Source organism: Eriocheir sinensis, unplaced genomic scaffold, assembly GCF_024679095.1.
Source record: "Eriocheir sinensis breed Jianghai 21 unplaced genomic scaffold, ASM2467909v1 Scaffold23, whole genome shotgun sequence".
NCBI classification, from domain to species: Eukaryota; Metazoa; Arthropoda; class Malacostraca; order Decapoda; family Varunidae; genus Eriocheir; species Eriocheir sinensis.
The window spans coordinates 505,001-522,293 of record NW_026111532.1 but is presented as its reverse complement, the minus strand read 5'-3'; the positions used below and the strand labels follow the sequence as shown (position 1 = coordinate 522,293).

The 17,293-nt window shown below is 42.3% G+C and overlaps 1 protein-coding gene and 1 pseudogene across 1 annotated transcript; one reads left to right on the top strand and one right to left on the bottom strand.

The window, feature by feature from the left end:
- Positions 1-202: 202 nt before the first annotated feature.
- LOC126991004 (baculoviral IAP repeat-containing protein 8-like) lies at positions 203-5,029 on the bottom strand. Its single transcript, XM_050849683.1, has 4 exons — positions 4,741-5,029; positions 3,432-3,509; positions 2,648-2,712; positions 203-1,432 (listed from the first exon to the last, which is right to left on the bottom strand). The coding sequence occupies exons 2-4, from the start codon at positions 3,496-3,498 to the stop codon at positions 1,268-1,270; spliced, it is 297 nt and encodes a 98-aa protein (XP_050705640.1). The 5' UTR covers positions 3,499-3,509; positions 4,741-5,029; the 3' UTR covers positions 203-1,267.
- Positions 3,377-12,954, top strand: LOC126991003 (uncharacterized; annotated as a pseudogene).
- The last annotated feature ends 4,339 nt before the right edge of the window (positions 12,955-17,293 follow it).

The following is a 17,293-nucleotide window of genomic DNA, read 5'->3' as shown; positions in this document are numbered from 1 at the left end:
AAATAAACTTTAATCTCTTTTGGTCGTTTAAACTTTATTCACAATTCCGAAGATTATGTTGACATATATTTGAGTAAATACGAGATTAAGTTATAGGTAACATCAGTAATATATAGCTTATACCCATTGATTTATTATCCTTTCTATGGAGGTGACATTATTAGAAAAAAATTCATTTGATTTTGTTTTATGACACACACACACACACACACACACACACACACACACACACACACACTAAGGCTACGTCAGTCACTCATCATTCAAGTGTTAAATAGCTACAAGATTGCCATTTCTCTAACAGCTTTAAGAGTAAGTAGCACCAATCTGATACATGAGACTAACAAACACGAGTGGCCCATAGACAGGAAAGTATTGTCATTGATTATATCCAGTAGGTATATAATGGTTCCTACAATCATACAAACTTAGACGTTTATAACACTGTACACGCATCCAGTACAAGAGCTGCGTCGTAAATAGGATGCAAAGGGAATACGTATAGCCAAGAGGAGCCAAGGTCAGGCATTACAGGATGAGCTGAGGATGATAAAAGAGACAGGGGCGGGGGTTAGAAGTTGAGGCATAAATAGACCGATAAAAAGCACGTAGGAGTTTAAAAGGAGTGAATTGGTAACAGTTGCATTAGAGAATGACTATATCGAAGGGGTTACAAGATGAAATAGGGGTGAAAGAAGAGAGGTGATTAGGTGGAAAAGTTACGTTGGTGAATTACATGATCTAAGGCGTTATACCGAATGAAACGAGGATGCGAGAAGAGACACTGGAATGTTTTGAGGTAACAGACAACAGGCATACGAGAGAGCAACAGAAAGGGGGGCCATTATCACAAGATCGATGGCGTCACAAGATGAAAAGAGGACGAGAAAAGGAGATAGTGGATTGAGCAGAGGTAATAGGCAAGAGCAGCGAGAGAATAGCAGAAGAAAGGGGACATAATGGACGAATGGGATGCCGTAGAGGGTTAATAGCTAAGACGTATATGCAAAAGAACAACAGAAAGGAAAACAGAGAGGACAGATAAGTGATTAGAGGTAACAGGCAAGAGATGCACGAGAGAAGGAGGGAAGGAAGGTCACAGTGGAAGAATGGGATACCTAAGATTAGTATTAGGTGAGCCGTATATGCAAAAGAATGACAGAAGGATCGATATACAGGAAAGGTTAGTGCATTACAGGTAAGAGATAAAATTATGCGAGAGAAGGAGCGAAGGAAGATCACACAGTTGGAGGGTTGGGTGCGTTTGTTAGAGGATGACATTGGCAGCGTAGTGTATCGGGGAGCGGCAGAGCGGGCAGGTGGTGAGGGAGGTGGAACAGGTGACGCACGTGCTGAGGTGGGCGCAGGGCATGAAGACGGCAGCCACGGGGCGGTCCAGGCACACGCGACACACCAGTACCTCCTTCGTCTCCTGCGGGTTGGATTTACGTGTTTATTTATTTAGGTGATAGGCGAGAACGAGTTAATGGTGGTGGGCGAGTGGAGCAAATAGAGTAGTTATGTAGTTAATGCAAATAAGATCTGAAGTTTGATATGGAAGCTGAATGAGTTTATAGATGGGAAGAAGAGATGATGAGTGACTAGTTATTGTGGAATTCAGAAGAAGACAGAGCTTGTTAATGGAGAAGACAGTGGGCAAACGAAACAAATTAAGTAGTTATGAAGTAGTTAATGCGAATATGATCTGAAGTTTGGAAGCTGAAAGACTTTATAGATGGGAAGAAGAGATGATGAGTGACTAGTTCTCGTAAAATTCAGGTTCAGGAAGAAGACAGAACGAGTTAATGGACAGACAGGACAATGGGCGAACGAAACGAATTAAGTAGTTATAAAGTTAATGCAAATACTGAAGTCTGATATGGAAGTTGAATGGCTTTATAGATGTTAAAAAGAGATGATAAGTGACTAGTTATCATGGAATTCAAGCTCAGGAAGGACAAGAGGAAAAAAATAGCTAATGAATAGGGTAGTGGGCGAACGCAACAATGAGTAGTTATGTAGTTAATGCAAATATAATCCAAAGTTTGATATGGTAGCATGAATGACTCTATAGATGGGATGAAGAGATGATCAGTGACTAGTTATTATAGAATCAGGTTCAGGAAGGTTAAATGTGAGAACTAGTTAGTGAATAGGACAGTGGGTGAATGGAGCAAATATGATCGAAAGTCTGATAGGGAAGCTGAATAACTTAATGAATGGAGGCGAGAACTAATCTATCAACAAGGCAATATATGAATGAAACAAGATAATTAGATTAGTCGTTTAATGCCAATACGACCCAAAGTAGAATGGAACCTGAATGCCTTTAAGGACGGGAAGAGCAGATGATGAATGGCTAGTTATCACGAGCTACCAAGGTCTCACGTAGTCTCCATATATCAATGTGTACCATCGTGTAGGCTATACCGTATTCACTTATGCCACTAATGCTTAGCTCTGTAGATGAAGAAATATACAGAGGATATACAAGTCCGTCCTAACTAGTGGTTGGGAAAACGAGTATTATTATTGCCATATGTAACCAAAGGAAGGGATGAAAGGAAGAATGAAGCTGTGGGGGGGGAGAGAGAGAGAGAGAGAGAGAGAGAGAGAGAGAGAGAGAGAGAGAGAGAGAGAGTCTTACCTGCAGTCTCTTTTCCAGTTTCCTTTTCTCGGTCTCCAGTTTCTCCAGTTCCGCCTGAAGAGACTCTGTCGGCAAGAGAACAAGAGTTAAGCTCAAAAGTCACCTCATAACACAGGCTACGCTTTGTCTCAGAAATTTATAGGAGCAAGAAAGGACAAGCGTGCTAGGCTACGATCACGTTTGGCTAAGTGTAATTTCTCTTCTAGCATCTATTTCAGTAGTAGTGGTTAAGTATTAGTAGCAATAGTAACAATAGTAGAAATATATTGGCTACACTTTCTCTTGGGAATATAAAGAAGTAGGAAAGGACATTCAGATAGGAAAGACAATTATGGTGGTTTACAATCGCGTTTGGCATCAGTTTTAGCATTAATGGTTTAGCATTAGTAGCAATAGTAACAGTAGTAGGAATATATAGGCTACGCTTTCTCCTATGTATAAAAATGAGTAAAAAAGGACATTTTGATAGGAAAGACAATTATGGTGGCTTGCAACTCACGTCTGCCTCAAGTATATTTTTTTCTCATTGATTTCACTAGTATTTGTTAAGTAATAGTATAGCAATAGTAATAATAGTAGGAATATATAGCCTACACTTTCTCCTGAGAATAATATAGAAGTAAGAAAGAACAGTTTTGAGGTTATATTACGTTATCTTTCTTAGTTATTGGTCAGAGCAAGAGAAGTGTATCATCGTAATTCTTCACCCCACAGGACAGGTACAGATTCTATTCTTGAAAGAGAGGAACTGCAAGTATGGTACGACTGCACTGGACTCACTCACCCTGCTCACCCCCTCCTCCACCTCCAGCACTCGTCTCCGCTATTACCGCTGCAGAATCGTGTTCCATAGCGCCGATACCTGTATGCAAGTGGGTGGGTGTTATTGAGAGTGTTACTGAAAGGTATTGCGTAGTTATTATGTTTTGTTAATCTTCTGTACACGCACTACACCCGCCTGTTAACTCATATCAGGTATTGATTTCCCCCCCCCAAATTTTTTTTTCATTCTTGTGGCAACCCGGCTTTCACACTGGCCTTATTATGTCCCGGGTGTACCTTATACTTTACTGTTAATGTCTTTTATTTTTCATATTCATGTCTGCTCATCGAGGGGTCTCTGTATGGGTCTATGGGCCGTATTACAAGTCGAATCCGAGGAGTTTCGGGTCCCTACAAAGGTCGGTTTAGGGGCCTTATTACAAGTCCAATCCGATAAGTTTTGGTCCCTAAAGAGTTATTCATCCCGAACTCTGTATGGACCCGAAACTTCTCTGAGTGGACTTGTAGTACGGCCCCTAAACTGACCTTTGTAGAGACCCGAAAATTCTCTGATTGGACTTGTAGTACGGCCCCTAAACTGACCTTTGTAGAGACCCGAAACTTCTCGAATTTGACTTGTAATACGGCCCTATATCAACTTTTATTTTCCCCTGATGCCCTTTAATGGACTTCAATAATAAGGATAATACCCACTCTCTTGCCTTTTCAGATGCAATTACGTTGGTCTTGACTACATTTGCTTTCAACTTTATCCTCGTACACGCCTTGCCTTATTCATCCACACAATCCCTTGCAGCATTCATTCATTTCCTGCCAACACTCAATTTTGTTTTTTTGCTGGATTGAGTCAAAGGTAATTTTAAATGGTAGTACAAGGGGGCACAGGGTCCATAAGGAAGCACTGCCCAGCCCCCTCTTAGGGCCTACAGGGCACATCACTATTTGACTCCCTACTCGTACTAAAATATTTCCTACTGCACGGATAGAGGATCATTTTCTTAAACATTATTGTGTCCAAACATACATATTTAACAAGGCTTTCATAGGAGTTTCGGGGATTTCCAGGGGTAGTTTTATGACCCTGGTGGTAGTTTGATCACTCTTCTGTACCATGAACCCAAAAACACATTCATTAGACCCCGATTGATCTACTTTTCGACCGTAGGAAGTAACTGATGTGACGGGTGGAAGAGCCTGAGAACACCAATCTCTGAGCCCCGAAAAGCCCCTGAATTGCCTTATGTATAAAACCTAAGGGTATAAACAGACTATGGATAGCACTGTCATGGGTGTGTATCGCATATACGTACCTGTGTGTGTTGTATGCAAAGAGAGGAAGATGTAGAGGAGGGTGACGAGGTGTTAGCTGTAGATGGCTTTACTAAGCACTGACAGGGAGCTTTATCTTTGAGCTGGTGCCTTCATCACACATACACATTCACACACACAAATATAGGACGCCATTATCTAATCAGTATCATGACCTATTCATTCCCGCCGCATTAGTCAACTCTCGTATGCGGGAATGGGATACATTATTTCATTAATTCCCGAGGTTTTTGATCGTTTCTGTGGGTGAGTTATATTAAATTCCTCCTAGCTTGAAACCGTTGCCCTTATCTTATTTGTTGAGTGATAAGGAGAGATAACACCTACGGGTGAAGGAGCTTATTAGAATTCCTGCCCCCATGCATGTTTTGAAGGTGAGAGAAAATGTGAGTGAAGCATGGGAAACAGAGGAAGATGATTTATGCATAATAGGTGTGAGAGAGGGAGGATGACGAGATAGAGAAATGATGAGTGAGATACATGGGAGAAAGAGGAAGAGGATGCATTTATAGATGTGAGGAAGCAAATCACTGAGAAAGTGACATGTGATTTCAGAATTTTGAGGGATTTAGAAGAGGAAGGAAGGGAAGGAAAGTACTGCAGTGGTTGAGACAGGAGGAAGGAGAGGAAACCATTCAGTAGAGGACACCAAATAGCCATAAATGTGTCATTTCTTAAACAATACACCAGACAAATGATTTAAAACAAGGGGGGGGGGGGAGTCGGATGACCCTCCCCCTGCTAAAAGGTCCACTTTCTGAGAAAGTCAAAACGAGAAACTAGGACGAGGAGTTCAGTTTGTAGCGGAAAAAAAAAGCAAGGCCGTCTGCTAGTTTTATTAAAGTGTGAGGCCGGTGCGTGCAGCTGAAAACTCTTGGAAAATGTGTATTTAGCTCTGCCTTCTCAAAATACCATACCCGCCTTTATATTATAGTTAAAGGGTCATTTTCAAAACCCCGCCGGCCGAGCCCTCAGCCGACTTGACTCGCGTCGCTCGCCGCTCGGCCCCTTCAAGTGGCTTGGAAGGTCCACGTTTACTGAACTCCTCCTCATTGTACAGATCTGGTTACGGTCCAGGCTTATTCACACTTTTTCTATCCTTTTCCGGTGTAGCGAGTGACGGATTAAAGCAAGGATTGAAGCACCTGGCACCTGCAGCGCCGCCCCGCCACCAGCGCCGCCTGGAGGACAGGTGCGACACTGCCCGCTTGAACAACAACAACACCCGTGAAGCAACACCTCGGCAGGATGACCGTGGCGTCCCTCCTCCCCGCGGCGCTGCTGCTGGGCCTCGTGGCAGTGGGTGAGTGTGGCTGGAGGTGCAGGAGGACAGGTGGAGGCCAGGTGAGGTGTGGTACAGGTGGGAGGGACTGAGAAGGGGTCTATATGGGGATGCCGCCACGCCTTGGTTCTCAGGTACGCAGGTAACGCCCTTCACCTGGGAGTGTGTTGAGGGGCCAGGGTTTGTTACTTGAGTGTGTTGCCGGGGTAGGAGAGGACAGGTGAGGTGTGGTACAGGTGGGAGGGGCTGAGAAGGGGTCTAGGGATGGCGCCACACCTTTATCAGGGACACAGGCAACGCCCTTCACCTGGGAGTGTGTTGAAGGGCCAGGGTTTGTTACTTGAGTGTGTTGCCGGGGTAGGAGAGGACAGGTGGAGGCCAGGCGAGGTGTGGTACAGGTGTGAAGGGATTAAGAAGGGGTCCAGGGATGGCTTAATTTTTTTTTACAGCACAGGTACACAGGTAACGCCCTTCACCTGGGAGTGTGTTGAGGGGCCAGGGTTTGTTACTTAAGTGTGTTGCCGGGGTGCAGGAGGACAGGTGAAGTGTGGTACAGGTGTGAGGGACTGAGAAGGGGTCTAGGGATGGCGCTACACCTTTATACAGGGACACAGGTAATGCCCTCCACCTGGGACTGAGAGGGGACTGTTTTGATGGCTTATATGTGTTTTTGGGATAGTATAAGACTTTACCTCCTCTCCACCCGAAATTGACCTCTCTTTTGGCCACTCTTTAATTTTGTCTATTATGGGAGCGGTGAGTAGCGGGATTTTTTTTCTACACTTTCTGTTGCCATTGAGCAGTCTCCTTTGTTGTAAAAAAAAAAAAAAAAGTGAAGGGCAGGTGAGGTGTGGTGCAGGTGGGAAGGGCTGAGGAGAAGAGGCTGCTACACCTTGATCTGCAGGTACACAGGTAATGCCCTTCACCTGGGAGTGGATTCCTGTGCTAGGTTTAGTTACTAAGTGTGAGCCAAGTTGTGTTTGCTGAGGACGTCGGTGATATTTTTATTTAAAGTGTCAGGCCAACAGGAGTGCAGAGGTCATCCTCCGACTCTATTTAGCGTTAGTTAGGCCACACTTAGATTATGCTGTCCAGTTTTGGTGCCCACACTACAAAATGGACTTCAACTTACTAGAATCAGTTCAGAGGAGGATGACCAAAATGATTCAGGGGCTGAGGAACCTCCCATATCAAAATAGGCTGAAACATCTAAACTTACATTCACTAGAAAGACGAAGAGTGCAGGGAGATCTGATAGAAGTATTCAAATGGGTCAAGGGTTACAACTAAGGCGATATAAGTAAAGTACTGAGAATTAGCCAGCAGGATAGAACTCGCAGTAATGGATTTAAATTAGAAAAATATAGATTTAGGAGAGATATAGGCAAGCATTGGCTTAGTAATAGGGTGGTGGGAGAACGGAATAGATTCAGCAATCACATAGTTAGTGCAGGGACAATAGCTTGTTTTAAGAGTAGACTGGATAGCTACATGGATGAGGACGACAGGTGGCAGTGAGGTGTGTGCAGTAAGGTGACAGGGTATTGGTGCGTGCCTAGTACCGCCGGTATAACGAGGATCAAGCCTCTACCTGTAACCCCTGAAACTACACCTCACCCATCGTGAGTAGTGGGGGATTCGAGCTGCCTCGAGGGCCACCCGCCTCTTGCAGCTTCCTATGTTCTTATGTAGGCCAGTGTGTGCAGCTGAGAACCCTTGGTAAATGTGTTGTTTAGCTCTGCCACCTCAAAATACCTTCACACCTTCATATTATGGTTGAAAGGCAAAAATACATGACCTTTTACCATAATATGAAGGCACACAAGGCTTGAAACTAAGCCTGAATTAACCTAATATAAGCAAACCCAACATATCCAAACCTTACCGCTGCACCCAAGACCACAGCTGCCGCCCTGACCGTCTCCTACATATAAGTGATATCATGGCTATGTTCGGTTTTGTGTGTTTCTTAACATTTCTACCTTAATATTAGTTAAAGGTCATGTATTTTGGCCTTTTAACATTTATTATGAAGGCATATATTGTATTTTGGGATGGCAGAGCTGAACTTCACATTCTGACAATTAATTAGTGTGAGGCTAAGGTGTGCCTGCTGGTGACTGGGTATAGGAAGTATATACTTTTATTTCATAGGCCAACAATATAACACAGTAATTACATTGTTCCTTCCCTGCTTAGGTGGGGCCATCAAGTGCTACCAGTGCTCCACCGATGAGGACCCCAAGGGCAAGGACCTGTGTGGGCATCTGAGCCCTTTGACGAGCAAGCGACATTCCGGTTGACTGCCTGCAGGAAGAGTCTGTCACCCCCGGCACCTTCTGCGTCAAGATTACCAAGCAGTCGCCGCGAATGTTTATCTGTGAGTCCTTGTTTATCTTGGTCCTTGTTCTTTTATTCAGATATGGGTTGTCTTTGCTTTACGATGGCTCATTTTGTGATAGTTCGCTCTTATGAAAGTCTGCCTTTAATTATCTTTGCTGTCTTCATGATCCATTTGGCATGCTTTTATCATATGCTTAGTCTTTATGCTGTGTCATGTATTTATTTATGCAAATGTTGAGGCAATGTGTTTATATTCACTTTGGCAATGATTTAGATATATGAAATACCATTAGTATCACCTATTAGTGGTTTTAGGCCACTTGATAAAAGAATCCAGGAACACATCCCTATAAGTTAAACCTTGTATTCTTTATACAACCGTTTTCCTTCATGATTGCTTTTCCAAGAACATAACCCAATGGTTAACAATACCCATATAATGATTTTCCTTAGGAGGGAATAGAGAGGAAATAGCTCTTATAACTTGCTTGTGCTCATTTCTTATTTTTAATCATTAGAATATCTCGAGCATTCTGTCTCTGTGTCTTGATTTATGAGGCTCACTTCTTAGCTCCTCTGTGCTCTAGTGTTTAGCATAGTAAAAGGTATATTCGAGTGCATACGCTATAGCTGTGTGTGACCGTGGTGCTCATCTCTGTCATTGTGCCCTGGACCTGTGGTGGACGAGAATCCATTACCTCAGTAGACAAGGAAAGTGTATTTTCAGGTTACTACAGTTTACCTTCCCCAGGTACCCATACATCGACCAACCCGAAAGGGAGGATGAACAGCTGGGTGGGATGTGCACCAACTGTTCGAGCTGGAATTCAAATTCAGGCCTGTAGATTTATAGCTGTGTGTGCTAACAACTTCACCATGGAGGTGTAATTAGTGGTTAGCATGCGTAGCTACAAACCCATGGACCTGTGTTTAAATCCTGTCTGATCACTTGGCTTGCACCTCACCTAGCTGTGTTCACTTTCCCTTTTGGGATGTATATTAGATGGGTACCTGGGGTTAGATAAACAGAGGTAATTCAGTTGTTCCACTTGCCTTGTGTCTCCGGGTAATGGGTTCTCATCCACCAGAGGCTTGAGGGCCAATGGGACAGAAATGAGCACTGAGGCCACGTGCAGTTATAGCAGATGCCCCTAACTACCTTCACTCACAATCTTTCGATCTTTTGTAAGGTACGAAGGATAAAAAGTAGCTATGTGATGAAATTGGCTTTATTAAAAACTATATAGACAGTTTGTTAATGACTACATATACTTGTACAGATAAGTTGAATCATTCGTTGATGATACAGCACATCCTTGACCTGCTCTTTCTATTATCTTCCCAATCCTCACTTTCCTGTTCCACAGGGGATGGACGCTGGCGCACGGTGATTCGACGGTGTTCCTCTGTGACAGAAACGGGCGTCACCAACATGTGCAACTGGGGCCTGGATCCTAATGGGGTGTACTGGGAGGAGTGTTATTGCACCTCCGACAGCTGCAATGGCTCCTCTTCCATCACCTCAAGTGGTGTGGCGGTGGCGGCGCTGGTCCTCGCCTCACTTGGGTACCTCTGGCAACACTGACACAGCTGGCAAGTCCCTGGGATTGAATCTGTAATATAGTCTGATGTTAGTGTGAAAGGAGTTTGGTATTAAGACACTTGAAAGTGGGGGATAAGGAAAGATTGACAGTGGAACATACTGGGGGTCATATCATGCAGCCTACAGTTGTAGAGTTGTCTTCTCTCAGCTCTGGGGCTCAGTATGGCTAAGGGGGGATTGGGGACAAAGCTCTCAATCCCTCCCTCCTGTACCCTATATTCAGGAGCATGTGTGACTTGACAGTTATGAATTTTAGGGGCAGGTGTCTAAAGCATAGTCTCACTTAGTGATAGGAGTAGTTGGTGAGTCTTGTTAGATTTTTATTGAAGTCAAAAGGTGTTTTAGATTGATATAGTATGCAGTGGTAATAATAGCAGTTGTGTGATAAAAGGTTTTAGTTGTGCTTATAATCAGTAAATGTGCTGTGTAATTAATTTTACTGTAATGATTTCAGAAGCTGCTCAACAAGACTGATTGTAAGTTAGAATAGAAATGTACATTCCACTGTCAAGGCACATCTACCACTACAGAAGTTACTGATGAAGACGTGATGGAACAGGTAAAAGTCTCCGGAATTCCCTGAGGCAACATGAAATCAAAGGTAAAACTTGTGACTAAACGAAGACTTCTCATGCTGATTAAATGTGAGAACTTACAAGCTCGTGTGTTGCCTCGGGTTATTGCCTTGATGAGACTGCATTTACACAAGAAGTAATTCCAAGTAGTAGTAAGTCTACAATATATGACCTGTTCAAGAGCAAATTAGTGTGGTCATTATCACATATCAGGGTGGAGCTTGCTTGGGGGTACAGTTGGGAGTGGAGGCGGCAAGTGAGTGAAGCATTGAACCCCGGGCGTATGATCCCCACTAACCCTTAGATGGTGGTGGAACTATATATAGATGGTCCAATATTCTCAGTCAGTTTTGTATGGCAGAAATATAACATTTTCAGATTGTGGTAGAATCTATATATAGACGATAGTTAAAACATCCATTATGCAGTGTAACTATATTTATGCTACGGTCCTAAGGTTGGCAGTGACTCTATATAGACCATTCATTTTGGGGGGAGCTACCCTTCAAATACTGCTGCCGTCTAAGGGTTAATTGATCACATATCCGTCGCACCATGAAAGCCAATTTGACTAAAAACTAAACCAATCCTTGGCATGATCTGACTGGACTTTGTTTGGTGTAAATGCAGCCTCAGGGTTACTAGTGATGAAGGGACTGTGATTCTCATTAGTACCATTATCTATACACATGCTTGGATTCTGAAAGTTAATGATGACGAAGAGGCACTTTGTCAACTGTCACTAAGTTTAGTTTTCCTAACCAATTATGATGTTCACTTGAAACTAATATGGAAGGAATGTTTCTTGTCTCAAATTAGTATTTACAAACTATTTTAGTAATCTTACAAGTAATTTCATACAAGTTCTCATTTTTTTCCATTTTAAAACTGAGTAAGATATTTTTAAACTAAAAAATTACCCGTTGATCTTTGTAGAGTAAAAAAATGTCCGACTAATAAAAAGAATCATGAAAATGTACATAGCTGATAAAAATCTCTTTGGGTAATAATGGGGGAGAGAGTCTGGATCTGAAAATGGACAAAGGGAGGCTTACTGTGATTAGGTTGCATTTACACTAAACTAATAAACTTAAGCTAGCTTGATTCCATTTAAGGGGAGGATATTGTACAAACTTTTCCATAATCTGTTCCCACCTGGAGAGTTCGCTTTTGTTTAGTGTAAATGCACCCCAAGGCTCTACATGTACACCTGTGCAAGTGAAGATCCTTGCCTGTGTCTGTTCAGCCCAGCAAAGGGAAAGGTTCTGTCTGCCTGATGTTGGGAAGAACTGGGAGAATCTTTCAAGTCTTCCCCTCCCTGTGAATGGTCAAGCTGGGCTGTACTACTCATAATGGTCTGCCTATCTTCTGTTCTGGGTATTATCTGAAACAAAAAATAATGTTAGGCCATTCTGATGTGCAGCTGTTACAATTTCACTAGTGTGTGGTAGAAAAAGTTAGTTGGTTTTTAGTTCACTTTGTTCTATGTAAACCAAAAACATGTCTACCAAATATGGCTGATGGCCTGATCTTAGTATTAGCTTGTGTTGGCAGCTTTTTCAGGACTTGCATTCCTACTTCTTGAAATACAACACATTACAGGATTTATTAACTTTCAGTTTACATGTAAAGTTGGAAAGGAGGTGAAAAGAAATACTTGTAGTGAAGTGGGCATATTCCTAATTGGTAGTTTCAAAAAGGGTTTTCTTCAGGTGAATTGAGGAAGGCCCGGTGCTAGCACATCTATGAAGCCAAGATGCACGGTCAAGTCAGCTCGCTGACTGACTGAAGTTTCCAAGAGGAGGTCGTGGCCTGGTGTTAGTTGCTCTGGCATCTCTGATTAGTCTGCTCTCAAAAAGCAGGCATACAAATCGATCAGAGATGCCCAAGTTGCCAGCACCAGGTGACGACCTCCTCTGCTGGAAACTTCAGTTCGCAAGTTAGGTTGGCCATGCATCTTGGGTTGGTAGAGATGTCACCACCTGGCCTTCCTCAGTTCAACTGTAGAAGGGCCTTTGGGAACTACTCAGGGATATATTCACCTCATTTCAATGCTGTTTCCTTTCACATCCTCTCCCAACTTTTTCAAAATGTCCCAACATTAACATGCACAATAAGTGTTTAGTGGTTGTAACATTTTGTGTACTATGTTAACTTCCACATACATATGTATAAATTTACTGTGAAGGAGTGTATGAATTTACACTGGTTAAACCTGCAGCATCACACATGTAACAAATCCGTCCAAAAGATCTTTCCACTGTGTAGTTTTATAGTTTATTAATAAGTAGTATTTTCAGATTTTTGTTACATGGGTAACAAATCCGTCCAAATAATCCTTCCAGTGTGAAGTCTTACTATATATAGTTTCTTAATAAAAAGTAATATTTAATTTTTTTTGTTATTTACCTTTATACTTTTAAAAGCAAGTACGTACATATGTATACATACTGTGGTTTACAACATCTTGACTTGTGAGGCAGCCTCAAAGTATTCTATGATTTCACATTTCCACCAGTATATTAGTTTTACCAATAGTCACTTAAGACTGCCTGTAAACCAAATTGACACATCACCACCATTCTTTATGGTCAAATTGAAGGTATCATAAGCAATGTCAAACTAAACTGGTGGTGCTGTTCCTCTATAATTGAAATAGGCGTCTGTTCTCTCATTTTTGAGGACTTTCTGAACTTAACAGAAAAATGTTGGTTTCACATTGCTAAAGACCTTGAGGAAAATGACGTTAGTTAGAAAAGCTAACGTCACCATCTGCTGAAGTTACGGGATGACGTAGGTTTTCAGAATAATTCTCAGGGATTTCAACATTGTGAAACCCACCTCCAACAAACAGTGAGTCTCCCATTGAGAGATAAGAAACCACGATTTTTAGCATAAAAGAACTGCATAATAGAAGACTGATGCTGCTTGCAAGTTTCAACAGAGCCCAACACCTGTGGTGCAGTGGCATTTTTATTTATTTGATCAGACGAAATTTGTGTTGACATGATTAATTAATGCATTAATAAAATTATCAGTAGCTTATGATAATGCTATTCTCGGAGCAGATTTATGTTTGCCCTTTTTGAGTGGATAAATCCCCTGACCACCTCAAAAGTGAATGGTGATCAGCAATGAAAGTTAGATAGGAATATACTTACCTATCAGCAATAATCAGATCCATTCAAGTGCTTGGGGCCACTTTGTCTCCTAGAAGCACCACCATCATACCTAAGGCCTTATATGCCTTCACCTGGGAGATCACTGAATGCTGGGACTTCTGGATAAACTTCAAGGGCATGGGCGTCCGCAGAAAAAAATGCAGGGGGGGGCAATGTTGTCCTGACTCCTGAGATTGCTGTCCTGGGGGAGGGGTCTGAGGGGAGGTGTCCCCTCTCCGTTGGAAAAAATTTTGCTCCCAGGAAAGAGCTTAGATGCAAAATGGTGGCACTTTTTCATCTGACAGAGTAGCTCAGTTACATTTTCTCCGGTAGAGAAAATTGAAGAAAAACAAATATTTCGGAAAAATTATTTTACAACAACTACATTATTCTATCAATTAAGAATTAACTCTACATGAACCAATCAGACTGGGAGATGTTCAGAGCTCAGGCATGTCTGATACAAACAGGCATCGACATAGAAGTAACAGAGTCTGTTCTTTCATTTTATTTCATTAACAAAACTCATGCTAATTTTCAGCTAAACTAGCTTATGGATTTTAATTAAATTTTACATAGGCTCCTTTGGAGCATGTTACATCCTAATACTAATAGGAGCAGTGTTTCTTCGTGCGTGGCTGCATTTTGTATTTTCCATGTAATTTTTTCAATTTTTTTATTTTCCAGGGGGGGGCAAATGCCCCCCCTTGCCCCCCCCTGCGGACGCCCATGTTCAAGGGCTCTTACGTCTTTCCGGCTTGACTGCTACATGTATCGCTTCAAGTCACCACTCCATTCCCTGGCAACACCACTACCTGCAAGTAATAATCATACTCAAACTCTTATCTATGACTGTCCTTAATGATAACCTTGGGAAGTGTCGGGGGTGATTTTTTGTACCTTCAATAAATGCAAAGGAATTATGAAATCGTGATAATTATGTGAATCAACATCGACGAACACCTACGAATCCCCTCAACAGGCTGTCAGAGCTATAGACAAATATTATATACAGATCTCAGCTATAAAATGAAGTCCCTGAAACTATCTGGTACATGAGCAAATATACATAACAGCATCACATTAGTGTCAAAACATCACAGGCTAAGGCTGATCACCAGAGCCCCTCAAGACGACCTGAAGACACTACGGGTATGCACACACAAGACTAAGGTCGGTATTAAGACACTTCCGCTTCTCACATCAGCTATTTCTAAAGATCAAAGAGGGGAACAGTCGGGGCTGATGAGTGTTTCTTTAGGTTCACGGTACAGAGGAAGGGTCATACAACTACCCCTGTAAATGTCCACGACTCCTACGAAAGTCTTGTCAAATATGTGTTCTTGGGCGGCGAAATGTCTTATAATACGACCCTAAATATTTTATACAAACTAATTCCCAGAATCTATTATGAGAAAAAATGAAAGCACTATGTATTCTCAAAGATACAAACAGTTATCACTTCATAATAACAGTATATCAACCACGAAGTTTACAAAGTCCTCACTGCAGCTTCTAAGATACTTTTAACCTACTACAACATTCATGACGTTAGAATGAAGCCTCGAGACATCCACCCAACACAAGCATCGCAGGCAATACGGTCATCCTTGGGGCCCCTTTCTCCTCTGCCTGTTGCTTTTATTTCTAAGTAAAGGTAAAGTTGGGGTCAGCATACTCTACAGTTGTGCGTGGCCTCGGTGCTCATCTCCGATTTCATACACGTAATAAATCCCAACATTCTTTTATCAATGATTCATCTAATTACACAGGTCTTCCTTGGGTGATATTTACGATCAATATGTTTAATTTATCTGCTATGTGTTTGAAGATATCCTTAATTTAACCTAACTATAGCTGCGTTAATCAAAAGTCCTGGAGTATTTTAACGTCCCAATCACCCACTTAACTACCCACCTCCCACCTCGGTAGTTATCCTTAATTTTACCTAACGACAGTGTCAAGAGTCCTACCCTGTTCTACTGTCGCACTCACCCACTCACCTTAACTACCCAACTCCCGCCTCGGAACTTATCCTTAATTTTACCTAACGACAGTGTCAAGAGTCCTACCCTGTTCTAATGTCGCAATCATCCACTCACCTTAACTACCCACCTCCCACCTCCCACCTCGGTAGTTATCCTTGATTTTACCTAATTATAGTGTCATTAAAAGTCCTACATTGTTCTAACGTCACAGTCACCATTTACTTCCTACTGTCGCAACCACCCATTAACCTTAACTATCTACCTTGGCAGTTCCCCTTAATTTTACCTAACTATAATTTCGTTAACTACAATGTTATAACGCCCCAATCAGTATTTACTTCCTACCGTCGCAATCACCCATTTACCTTAACTACCTATCTCCCACCTCGGCAGTAGGTGTTTATCCCACTGTCTCTAAATGGTGCCAGCAGTAATCAATGGAAAAAGGTTATACACAGACAAAACAGTTATACAAGTTGCTAATACCATACTTATATTACACCTGCAGTATATAATTAAGAAAATGATGAAGACTACGAGGGTAATCAGTCACCTAGTTAAGTCCATGCTGACCGAAATAAAAGGAAGAAGAAGTTGAAATAGAAAGAAAGAGAAACAGCGAAAAAGATTAAAGACAAAGAGAAAGGAAAAGAAAAGAGAGATATAATGATGGAGGAAGAGTGTGAGGGACATTCCATTATACTCCACTCACCACTCACGTACCCACAGCTGTCTTGGTGCCCAGCGGTCCCTCCTGTAAGCGTTCAGGAGTTCCAGGAGGCGAGGGAGATGTAAGGGACAGCAATGTCCCGACCTCACGCCAAGAGCAGAGGGGCGAGAGTGATGGAAGGCGTGTGTGTGTGTGTGTGTGTGTGTTTGTAAGAGGTAACGAGGTGCTGTGCTTGTTCTAGTTCCTCTCTCTCTCTCTCTCTCTCTCTCTCTCTCTCTCTCTGCCATTACTCCTTTCTCTCCTTTCCTTACATTATCTTCTTTCCATCTCGTTTTTCCCCACATAAAACAACGAGGTAATCATCACTACTATTTCTTCTTTTTTCTTTCTTTTGCCGCTGCTTCCTATTTCTGTTGCCTTTTTTTCTTCTTCCATTTGATAGTTATTAGTTCAAATGAGTGTTTTGGGGCCTCGTTTTGCTTTCTCATTAGCGTTGACTAGTTTATTCCCGGGTCCGGTTTCCTCTCCCACCAAACTTTTATATCCCTAAGAGGCAGCGCGAACCTCAGGGAAGGCCAATTGATGCTTAAACGAATCACACAACGATGCTTATGGATGGGCCGTATTCTTAAACATTTCCGCGGCCAAGCTCACATATCTGACAAGGCTTTCCTGGGGGTTGTGGGCATTTCCAGGAGTAGATTTATGACCCCGGTGGTAGTCTGAACCTTTTTCTGTACCATGAACCTATACAAAACACTCATGAGGACCTGACTGATCTCCTTTAGGCTGTAGAAAATAGTTGGGGTGAGGGTGGCAGCGTCTGACAATACCGACCTTATTAGTGTAGTTACCTACTCGTTCGTATAGGTCCTGAGAGGTTTCGGTGAAGAACTTATTATATTATGCAAA